Below are 12520 nucleotides of genomic sequence, written 5' to 3' on the forward strand. Positions count from 1 at the left end.
GCTAAAATTGTGTCAATATTCAACTTTTTCATGTAACTTGCATCCCAGAAACTTTTAGCCCTTCTTGTACATGGCTCAAGCTATGCCTTAGAATATTGTTTTTGTCCTGATCTCTTGTAGAGACCAAAGTACAACACAAAACTTTGCTTCCTTGTAAATATAAACTTAAAGCTTGTATACTTCATGGAACAGCATCAAAAACCTAGGGGCGGATGTGGAACATCCTTTCTGCCGCTTAATTTAAGTTTGTAGATGTTAAATAAAGCTATAGAAAAAGCCTGTATGGTCATAAGCATTTTATTATAAATGCTTCGGACATTATATCTGCCTGTACAAAATACAAAATAGCTTTAACCCTTTGAGCATCGTGAATAGCATTTTTTATTTCTGAATTGCAGATTTTAAATGTTTTGAGCAACTCAATTCAGAAATAAAAACAAGCAACTCTTTGTCATAGCAACAGCTATTTGAAGCGTTGTGTGCAGTAAATATGGCTTATTCCTCAGTCTGTGGTTTCACTCTTGCGCCAATTGGGCCAAACTGCGCCAGAGTGGTTTTGCTGTGCCAACCTGATTATTGCACTAAACTGCGCGAAAAAAGAAAAAAAAAAAGTCTGGAATTTAGTGTTATCTACCACCTTTGATTCCTCCGCTGCCATGGCAAAACGTGCACAGGCTGGCCGTCTCTGAACCATGCATTTTTGTTAATGGTTCCCCTGGATCCAAAATCCTGTTTTTTTTTTTTTGTTTTGTTTTTTCCGTAGCTGGGTGCATGGATCACAAAAGGATAACCAGTGAACAATTAAATGGGGTTAGCTCTTGCTGTCAGGTAGCTGGCACGTTTGTTGCAGCAAGCTCCTCATCATACTATCGGTCCGAGCATGTTGCCATCAACACAAACATATATTACAATTTATTAAATGCGAAGCATTTCTTGGCGAACATTTGCTACTTTGACATTATCTATCTGTCTAGCCGCCTACATCTCTGTGCTCTCATGGTCGTTTTGTAAACATGGTATGTACCAAAATGGGCATACTATGACAACAGTATATGACGAATACAAATGATATGTCATGAATATCAGGACAGACGTGTCATGTAGGTCATAAAACAGCCGCCTACGTCGTGGTGCTCTCAGGGTCGTTTCGTTAACTTGGTAGGTACCAAAATTGGCATAGTATGACAGGAGTGTATGACGAACATAAGTGATAGGTCATGACATGAATATCATGACATGCGTTTCATGTAGGCCATGAAACAGCCGCCTATGTCATGGTGCTGTCTCTCGTAGTCGTTTCGTTAACTTGGTAGGTACCAAAATTGGCATAATATGACAGGAGTATGACGAACATAAGTGATAGGTTATGACAATGACTCAGCGAAAAATATTAACTCAAAAACTACTGAAATGAGTTTGGACGTGGATACTAAGTGAAGCATACACTAAATGATAATGGGAGAAGTCATAGTCATGAGCATGACTTGGCAAAAATGACAATGACTCAGCAAAAAGGATTAACATTCAAAAACCTATGGAATGCCTTTGGATGTGGTACTAAGTGAAGGAAAAGGCTAAAGGTTGATATTTGGAGTCATAGTCATGAGGATGACTGACTTTTTTTTTTTTGCCTTAAGATCTTCTAGGTGCAGCTAAAGGGACTCCTGAGGACTCGTGACATGAATGTCATGAGATGGGTGTCATGTAGGTCATGAAAGAGCCACCTATGTCTTGGTGCTCTCATGGTCGTTTCGTTAACTTGGTAGGCTTCCCGCACACTGCTTCGCATAACATCGATTCCCACAGGGCGTGGGATCTATGGGATTTTTTTCGAACAAATTAACGGTGGCTTAAACCAAGCAGGATCTAAAGTGTATTTTGTGGCAATCGATGATCACGATCAAACCTCTGGCTCGAGCGGTAGTTGCAATACGAGGCTAATTGCACTATAAGCTAGCGTCCGGCCATCGCTGCATTGCAAGCCGGTTGGTTCGACCGTATCACTTGCTTTGCAGCCTACGTGTTGGTGATAGTAGCACTCATATAGGTATATCAGTTATTGACTTTTGCAATGGCACACATTTTGCGATTGATGGTTGTTTTGATGTGCCATCCGTTACGGAAGTGAAGCAAGCTAGGCTTTGTAGTACCCTCATCACCAAGGTGGCAGTGATAGTGAGCCACTTGTGGTTGTCCCAAAAAGGGCCAGCTGGTCATCGCATATCACGTCGTTGCAGAAAGCTTGCCACTAGTCCGTGTATCTTAAATGGCCACTTCCACATTTTTAAATGGCCACAAAAACTTGTGTGCATGCAACAGTGCACTGTATGCATCGCTGCATGTAAACATGTATGTATATGCCTCATTTAGGCAAAATTTTGACCCAAATTTTTCTCTGTTGTAGAAGGTAGTCTGTTTTAGCTAAGTGTGTGAAAAGTGTAATTTGTTGCAAGAATAATATCAAGACTAAACTAAGTGAAAAGTAAGTTCTGTTATATCCGAAAGTATGTTGCATGTAGATCCATTGTAATGGGCGTGAACTTACTGAGTGTTGCATGAATAGCAGCATCAGGTATAAATGACTGCCAGCTTAACTGCTGGCTGATTCCCTCCTCAAAATTCACACAGAGGTACCATTTTGCATGAAGTTTTGGTTAATGCCATGTTTGCAAGCATTATTTACCAGTTTCGTCCAGGATGAATGGGATATAATGCTTCTCTTTGGTGCCCCTTTAATGTTTTCTTATAGCAACTTGCTTCTATTTTCCATCTATTACCATGGGTGCCGCAAGGGTCTCCTTCGCTGCAGCCGAATTCTGCATATGCATTGAAAATAGCTACTATAGACCTTTTCACAAACCGACGTTTGAGCAGCGCCATTGGCCGACACGGGCGACCTCTAGCGTCAGAACATGTTATGCCGCCATTTTGGACTGTGTGCCTTGCGAGAGCAGGCCGGCCGCACTTCGGTTGTGTGATCTTCGCCACGCATTATTTCGATTGTTTTCTTCCGCTTCGCTTGTCTTGTGCGCTCGACTTGTTACGTGTTTCGCGTGAGCGCTCAGTGTAGTAAGCCATGGCAACGGCAAGCCCAGCCAGTGGATGTGGTGTTTCATCCTCGGTAGCGGATGCAGCCGCGTCTGCTTTGTCGAGACCTGGCGTGCTAATCAGTGGTATATTTCATTGTTATTGCTGGGCACATGTGACCGTATCGTCGATTGAATCTGATCACCATTACGTTTCGCGGTTGAGGGTTGCCTCATTTAGCGAAAGCAGGCGCGTACGTAGCTGTCGGGCAATGCTTAGAACCAGGCGCCGGTGGCCCGACGACGCATGTCAGTGGTTGGTAGATATGCGGTGGTTACTCCATACGCTTCTGACGCAACTGAACAGCTCAATCATGCAAAATTTATTGGATCTGGTGCGGTGCAAGGTGCTTATAACCAAATGTCAAAGCATAAGCGTGGCGATCGAGCAGTGCAGTACCTGCAGCGAACCGACGCGCGACAGTGATCACAGATGCCAGCGCAACTGATACAGCCCAGGTGCTAGATTTTTATTTTTAGTATTTAGTATTTATTTATTTATACATACTGTCAATCCCAATAGGGATTATAACAGGACTTGTTGTAAAGATATATTTGTTTACCTATTTTTTACGTTTGTTTACCTGGAATGGCTTTTCTTTCGAATGTCTGAATTTGGAACAAGCTTCGCTCACGGTGAACCTTAATGTGGATCGTGCGCGAAGTTTGTATTGAAGATATCGCGTACGGCAAGAATTGTTCGTGTGCGCCATCTCTGAAGCGAAATAAGCCAATAATATTGCAGCGTTAGGGTCGTCTCTGCTCTTTCTCTTGTTTCCCTCACTGTTACACCGCCTCACTGTGCTATGTTCATAAGTAATGCCGAGTCTTAACAATTGTCGAATAAATACATATGCATATGACTGTAAACCACTACTGACCGTGAGTGAAAAGCGCTTAGTGGTCAGCGAAGCGTTCACTGCACGCACGTAAGTATTTCACTTGATCGACTTTTTCGTTACTGTTATTTTTGCAAGCATGATGCTATTGTCCGCGTACCCATGCGAATACCGTTTTTTACGTTCTTACTTGCGCAGGCTCATTTAGCGCGTTTCTATTACGGTTCCCGAACTCTAGCACTGACACTAGGCCGCGCTGATGAGGTTGACACGTTCGTTTTTGCATTCTCTTGCTGCCCAAGCACATAGACAACGCTCAAAGATGGGGGAGCTCGATGCAGCACCACACTGTTCAAGTTAATTACCGTATTTACTCGAATCTAGGCCGACTCCGATTTTAAGCCGACCCCCAAAGTCCGAAGCCAGAAAAAAAAATACTTACCTCGAATGTAGGCTGAACAAAAAAGCGAGGACAGGGTTCACAAGATGAAAACGGCATTTATTGAATATGAACATGCCGAGCTCATTTTTCATTATTATCGCTGCTAGCCTTGTCACTATCTTCCTTATCGCTGCCATTTTCAAACAGTGCACTATATTCAGCACCATTAAGTGCATTAGAGATGCTGCAATTTTTGAAGGAGCGCACAATCGAAGTTCCTGGGTAGATGTCATCCTCTTTACGGCGCACGCAAAAAGCATCTCCCGTTGCCCCCTCCTTCGGGCGTTTTTCTCACTGATGCCGAAGTCCCGTCCGGCTTGAACGTTTAACGATGCCTCTGCGGCTAGCACAACTGTTCTTTAGAAAGCGGTACTATAGTGGCATCGCCTGTTTGGTGCCATCACGATAACACCACACCGCACGCCGATGCTACACCGTACCGATACTACCGATACGACAAAGGTCAAAATGGGGACGTCGCCCGTGTACTTCAGTTGGCTACTGGCGCGGCTAGTAGCGGCTGTGGTGGTGGTGCTAACTATGAACTATATTTATCAGTTTCAGTTATAAACTGGCACGTTTTTCAAAATCATCTAATCTAAGCCGACCCTAGAGTTTCGTATATACGATTATTTGCAAAAAACCATTGGCCTAGATGCGAATAAATATGGTACCTTTATGGGCAGGGTTGCGCAGGGTGCGTGTGAACGCAGAGACAATGTTTTGGTGGACACAGGGTCTGCATACATCTTCCATAGGACACGATTTTTCCAGATCGTTGCGAAGTCTATTTACCGACTAGTTCTTTCGCAGAGTGCTCCAATTTGTCTTATACCGGTGTCACACGACCACTTTTGATACCGATCGAGACCGATCTGGATCGGAATGTTCGACCGCGATTAGCTCCCTTCCGCAGATTGAGCAAAGAAGCCAATCGCGACCAAGAAATTCGACCCATATCGGGCTCGATCACTATTAAAAGTGCGCCGTGTGACCCCGTATTAGGCACTGGAATGAAGTCGTGTTTGAAAGAATAACAAATGTAGCCTTTGCCACTCCATACGAGAAAATATTGCATCGAAGAGCTGACAATTCTCGCAACCTATTGGGAAATGTGCCGAAAATAGTTTACCTAAATGCGTTATTTTACTGATGTGTGCATTAGTTCACATTAGACTGAAATGCCAAGTCCTCAGGTGATGCAGGAGACCGGCGAAGCGTGAACATACCACATCGCGGCAGTGGTCTCGCGGAGTGCTGTGTTGTGGGCATACTTAGTCCCCAAGATCGTTATTTTCCGCTGGTTGTTTGTGCACCCATAAACTGCACAGTGCTGGCCTGTAGCCTTTTGATGGGTATATATGCCATTATTTACGAGCGTTAGTCATTCGTTACAAAAATAGACGGAAACATCGAAGGAAAGCTACCACTCCGCAATGCAAGCGCAAGGCAAGCTCACAGTCCAGACCGAACAGGCAACACTGACACATACTCTGCACGCCAGACTGTCGGAAGCGCCCTAGTGAAAACGTCTATATGGGCTTTTCAGTAGGTCCTTTTCTAATTTGTTGTAGCGGAGGCAGAACGACACATAGAAGGCACACGTGACAACGTACAGCGCTGAATGGCCAGCTGTGAACAGCTGTTTACGTCTGACATGTCTCCTCGTACTGAACTTCCAAGAACCACTGTTGCACACTACAAAACAAATTTAAACTTCAAAGCATTTTTAAATTACAAAACAAGGATATTATTTGCTCCTAAGACAGATCAATAATATCATATATCACAAGACCTTTCATTACATTCGAAAAATGATGGGGCGTATGCCATGAAATCTGGCTGCAAGCAACCGTGGGTGTTGCACCAGCCACATTGTTGAAATCGCAATCATGTGAAATGGAATGGTATTTGGAAGCACAAAAAAAAAAAACACTGACAAGAGAAGAAACGAAAACGACAAGCGTTTCTTCTCGTGTCCGTTTTTTTTTTTTTTTTTTTTAACGCTATTAATACCATTCCATGATGACAGACCAACAAGCCCACATCGCCACCCTTGTCGAATTGAAATGGGCCCTCTATAAATCGCATTGCAACGTGTCCGACTGCATCTCTTTTTCTCGCTACAGTTGTAGCATGTGAAACAGCCTTAAGACAAGCTTGAATTGTTTCTTTTCTGTTTGTTTACTATAATAATCTCTTCCCCCCCTTCCAACTTCGTGTAGTAATGTTTTCCAATTCCATTTCAACTGATAAACTTTGTCTTCGAGAGTAAAAAGTTTAGCTGTGTGGTTTACAGTGTGTTCAGACATCATCTTGTTTGGTTTACAGTGTGTTCAGACATCATCTTGTTTGCACCATTAACATGTGGTCTTAGTGCTCTGTGCCAGGTCACAATTTGCCGATAGGCATTGTTGGTGCTAAAAAAAGTGGAATTCCTGCTAAACTGCACAGCTTCGAATTCACCAAGTTGGTGCTTTGCAGGTTGTGTGCCCAAGCTTTGCGGAAATGAACTTTTTCGTAGACCCTGTGACTAAACTTCTGGCACAAATAGTAGATTTGATTTTCCAGACACATGCTGTAGCTGTAGATAAGCTGTTTCAAAGCTGCATTGTTTTAGTATTAAAATTTTATGTGGAAAAAGTGTGATCTGAAAAGTGGTGTGTAAATTACAGTACATTTGGCATGCGCATTTATTTTCAGCCTTGAAAAAGGATTCTGAAGATAAAGAGGAGAGGCCACAGCGAAAACGCAGATGGGGCTCCACGAATGTTGTTCTTGGTCCTTCAGTAAGCATTTCTACTGCTGCACTGAAGGTATGTTTGCATGTTTAGCACTTGAGAGCAAAGTATATCTTTGTTGATGCTAACACCATCTTGTGGGTTCTTAGTGTCTCACAGGAAACCGACCACCACGGGTTCAAGCTTAGCAAGCCACAGGGCTGCGTCAGCCGGCGCCTCCAGCATTGCTGCGCGCGAGCTCAGGCCGCAAGGGGCTACCGAGCAACGCACGCAAAAACACAGTATTGCACTGAGTTAACAGAAACCGTTTATTGAATCCGTCGGCAGGAGCACTGCATAAACGCACGCGCAGCGGGGAACTAAAGGGGTCTCGCACCAAGGACGAAAATACAGAAACGGGTGCCTATAGCACGTCGCTGCGAAAGCACAGGCTCAAGCTGGGACACGCTGCTAGGAAAAGTCGTGGCAGCTGTGCTACTTGCTCTGGCGATAACCAATGGGTCGACTCACGAGAGCTCAGGCAAAGTCTTTCGGCTTTTGCCTTCGGCAAGTGCGGCTCGGTGTGGTACGACCTCACACTAGCACTGGGCGGTGCTCGTCAGCTTAGCGTCAGGAAAGGATCAGCACAAAGTACGCGCTCCCCGCACGGGCAAAGGCACCGTGTGCGAGCTCAAGTCCTAGTCACAAAGGTGTCGGCGGAGGAGAGGAAAGCATGTACGTACCGGTACCTGCGGAAAAGTGTGGGGATCTGGCTTCTGTTGAAAAGAGAGCGTTAAAGAGACAAGTGATTTTCGCTCTGCTTGTGAGATCCACATGCCACACACGACTGCAAAATTTAGCCGAGATGTTCACAGCTGTGTATGCTATCCGCGGACTGTGTTCTTTCACCAAGGCCGAGAGGTGGTTCAGGGCCCCTTTAACACAGCATTGCTCATTACAATGATGGGGTTGTTGGGTGCCATAGTCTGACTGACTTCCCCCACGCACATCCAGTTATTTTTTTTTGCCAGTGATCTGTTCGCCAATAGATTGTCCATTCATTGCGATGTTACCTGGCGCTGTTCAACCTCGACAATTTTGCCCAAGTCAAAAAAACTAGACTTTGCCGCAAACGCTGCGGACGAAACTGCAGATGCTACTACACATCTACAGTTGTACGTACTTACGTCGTACCCACGTCATGGGGGCGACATACCGCATTTGTTTGATTGTTTCAGGCAGAAGGGGGGGGGGGTACATTCCGAGAGACTCCCCCCCCCATCAAAAAGAAAAAGAAGTATGCACACCATTTATAAGGCGACAAAAAATGAGCCAGGAAGGGAATTTCATCTGCGGAACCCCGATTAACACAGCCACGTGCTAGCCATGTTAGTGACCTAGAATATAGGGGAGTGTCCAAAGTGTCGGCTCTGGCGAGGGCATTCTGGGCAGCGCACGGAAAGCGCTTAGTCTATTTAACTTCAACATTGTGGTGCTGCATGGAGCTTACCCATCTTTGAGTGTTGTCCTTCTACTTGGGCAGCAAGAGAATGCAAAAACTAACATGTCGTACTCATCAGCGCAGCCTAGCTCCGGTATTAAGTGCGGAAAATGCGGTTACTGTGCTTGCGTAAACGCGCTAATGAGCGCGCGCAAGAAAAGAACGTAAAAAACGGTATTCGCATGGGTACGCGGTCAATAGCACCATGCTTTGCAAGAATAAGAGTAACGAAAAAAGTAAATTACTCGCGCTTGCAGTCAAGTGAAGTACTTCGTGCGTGCAGTGACCGAAGCGCTCACCACTACGCACTTTTCACTCACGGTCAGTAGTTGTTTACAGCCATTTGCATATGTATTTATCGGACAATTTTTTAGCCTCGACGATATTTTATTATGAACAGGAGCACAGTGAGAAAGTGTAAGGCAAAGAAGAGAAAGAGCAGACACGACCCTAACGCCACAATATTGTTGGCTTACTTCGCTTCAGAGATCGCATACACGAACAATTCTGGCTGTACGCTGTCTCTTCAATACAATCTTCGCGCGCGATGTACCTTAAGGTTGACCGTGAGCGAAGCTTGTTTCAAATTGAGCCATTCAAAAGAAAAGCCATTCCAGCCAATAGGTAAACAAATGTATCTTTTTCTACATTAAAATGAATAGATAACTACTGGTCTAGCCATTTACGAATTTCTTATTTTAAAGGTAATGCTGCAATAGCCTTGTTTTAATAATTCGTGAATCTTCTCTGAAATTACCAACATGTAACTCCTCATGATATCATAGTTATTGCTTAACGTGCGATTTTTTACGTAAACTAACAAGTATTCATGGTGCGGGGCGATGTTTATGCTTGCATTATATTGAGTGGGAAATCGTCTTGATGATTACCGTATTTGATGCACTACAAATATTGTTATTGATTCTATGTATCCCTAAAATAATTACCTTCAATAACAATAAAACATGAAAAGTTTATGTTCTGGTAATTAGTTTCCTCTACAAGTACGTAATTATTTATCAGTAAGTATATTTGCTGTGTAGGAACCAGCGAGCATACGCCATAAATATTTCTAAAGTTTCTTGTTAAAATGCGCTTAGTGTTTGCGCTCTTGCAACACAAGAAGGCGAAAGACGAGTTGCACATCTGTAATGCATCACATTTGTTTTCTGACGTTCGCACGTAATTATGAAATGAGGCGTACGTACACAATGTTGCACTGTTAGCGCTTCATTTATTTTGGTTTGTATTGTTTTTTGCCGCCATATATTTCTCGTGTACCCTTTACCTACACGCCATGGTAGCTTAGTGGCTTTGGCAGGTTGGATTGCTAAGCTCGAGGACGCGGGTTCGATTCCCGGCCATGGCGGCTTACATTTCGATGGAGGCGAAACGCATAAAACACCCGTGTACATAGATATAGGTGCACATTGAAGAACCCCAGGCGGTCGAAATTACCGGAGCCCTCCAAAACGGCATCTCTGATAGCTATATTGTGATTTTTGGATGTAAAACCCTTTACCTGTGCTCTCAGTTCTTCATGATATATGGGTAAGTTCGACACGTTGAGATCTAGATTGGCATTCAACACGTTCGTATCGTCACATCCACACCATTAGAGGGATTTCAGGACGAAAAATATGTGGGTTTGCACCACACGTCATATTGTTGTCGTTAATTGTGACGTGAATGCGAGTATGTCAAGTTACTAATGCCATGACCCATCACTCATCTTAGTCACACATTTGTGCCTTTGCACGCTATACTTTCGTTTATATGCCAAGCGAACGAGACCCGAGAGTTACGTGGTTTGTATTTATTTTTGGTACCGTGGCCCCGCCGACGGACACATTCCGCTTCCCAAGAGCCAGTTAAGGATTTCACCTTAATAAAGAATCAGCAGAGCGTGGGAGGCAGTCTTGTAAAACAAATCGAATGTATGAAATAAAAGAAAGGAAACGATAGGGTGTAAAAGCGTTAGCATGAGCTACCCATATCTGCTACGTTCTCCTGGTTATCTTCGTGATATCCAGCTTATTTCCTTCTGCAGCACGCTCACGTTGCTCATTCCACGCATAACTAAAAGAAGTAAGCGCGCGGAATACGTTACTCAAACAGCCGCGTAAGCGCGGACCAATCGAGCTAGAAGAATATAGACAAAATCCCCGTATTCACAGCCGGCAAACGCATTCGATGTGCGGCGAGTCGCTGCGGTATTACCTTGTGGTCACGTGGTACTTAATATATCCCAAGTTATCACGGTGTTGGCTAATAGCAACCAAAAAAAAAATTTCGCAGTTTTGCCCGAAAGGCGAACCATCAATTGCGATAGCACAGGGGTTCTCAGGTACGTTCATCCCAGGGAACCCTGCTAAGCTTCATAAAGTGCCAAGGAACCCCCCCGTCCCCCGATTTAACCGAATTATCGAGGGTATCAAGGAAACAAACAAATGCTGCACTACGTCAACACGCTTTTATTTACTCAATGAATCGTCAAATCTTGTTTCTATTTAGCACAAGACCAGTGCGGTAGCTGAAATTCTCTTCATCTCATGACTGATTAGCGCTAGCAGCGGCGAAGGCCTCGCGACATCCTTCGCGGCGCGCGTTTTCATCTGAGACGCGCTTTGCACCAACGGGCGCACATCCCGATTATTTTTTCGCCACTCAGCTGCTCGTCAACAAATTGTCCGTCCATCGCGATGTAGCCGGTGCTTATTATCTTCGACAGCTTTGCACTGAGTAAAAGCAAAACTACTGCTTGCCGCAACCGCTGTCGACGAAACCGCGGCCGCTATCGACGCTATCATGGACGGCGACCTTGCGGTTCAGAAGGCAGGCGGCTGACAGACGCACCAAGTCAAAACGAAGCTACCTTTCGCTGCAAGAAGTGCGGACGAAACTGCGGTCGCTATCGACGCTGCCATGGGAGGCGACTACGCAGTTGTGAAGGCACACAGCCGACGCGCGCATCGAGTGAAAATGAAACTATTTGCCGCAACCGCTGTGGACGAAACTGTGGTGGTTATCGACGCAATCAGAGATAGCGACTACGTACTTACGGAGACGCGCGACTAGCCGCGAACGCGGTGTTACGCGTGGCGATAAACGCAAGAATAGAGGCTTTAAAGGCACAATTAGGCACGAAGCGCTTCGGCGTTTGCTGTCAGTCACGTGCCGCGTACGATTGCCGCTGCGGACCACGGTGCAAGCTGAGGACCATGGCGATGTGGACTGCGCCGCTTCGTTTCGGATGGACGCTACGCCGTTCTTGCTCTTCTGCGGCGCGCATTTGCAGTGCTCCCCCGTTTTTTAGGGGCGAAGCTTCTTAGGGTGTGGGTCTGTCCCTCCTCTGTAATATGTAGTAGTAGTAGGTAGCCACGTCTACTTTTATGAAAAAAAATAAAAAATTCCGAAAGTTGTCCGTAGCGCGGAATCGAACCAGGGACCCCTCGCTTCCGAACGCGCGGTGCTAACCACTACGCCACGAAGCGCACATGGACACACGCACCACGATGGCAATAAATACCCAATATTAACGAAAGACTGCGCGTTTCTAACGCGTTTGTGCTAGCGCGTTACGGCCTGTGTAAGAAGCTGGTGTAAGACGCTGTGGCCTCTCCGCCTTACCCCCGTATTCATAAACGCTCCTCGACTTGAACTTGACTGGCCACCGCCTTGGGCAGCGCGTTCGAAACGCAGTGAAGGCGGTGGCAAGTCAAGTTCAAGTCGAGGAGCGTTTGTGAATACGAGGGTTATACTCTCTCAGCAGTCGTGATGGCGTCGGCAAACGCGGTGCACGTTCCGGCATGTGTAAACGGCTGCGTAAGACGCTGTGGCCTCTCCCCCTTACTAGAGAGTACTGCATGTTTCTAACGCGTTTGTGCTAGCGTTGCCTTAAGTGGGAGATGGTGCAATTATAATGAAGGGCG

The 12520-nt window shown here is 45.3% G+C and overlaps 1 protein-coding gene across 6 annotated transcripts in view; it reads left to right on the forward strand.

Annotated features, from left to right (window-relative positions):
* The window catches only part of LOC119436115 (apoptotic chromatin condensation inducer in the nucleus-like), a 106532-nt gene that overhangs the window by 50298 nt on the left and 43714 nt on the right, over nt 1–12520 (forward strand). For all 6 annotated transcript variants that reach the window (XR_005188983.2, XM_037702867.2, XM_037702866.2 and 3 more), the window contains one exon: nt 7071–7183. Coding sequence is in view for 5 of the 6 variants with exons in the window: in XM_037702867.2 (XP_037558795.1) it covers nt 7071–7183 (113 nt within the window). In the remaining variant the exon portion in view is untranslated. The remainder of the gene's footprint in view (nt 1–7070; nt 7184–12520) is intronic.

The sequence above is a fragment of the Dermacentor silvarum genome, chromosome 1 (genome assembly GCF_013339745.2).
Source record: "Dermacentor silvarum isolate Dsil-2018 chromosome 1, BIME_Dsil_1.4, whole genome shotgun sequence".
Taxonomy (NCBI): domain Eukaryota; kingdom Metazoa; phylum Arthropoda; class Arachnida; order Ixodida; family Ixodidae; genus Dermacentor; species Dermacentor silvarum.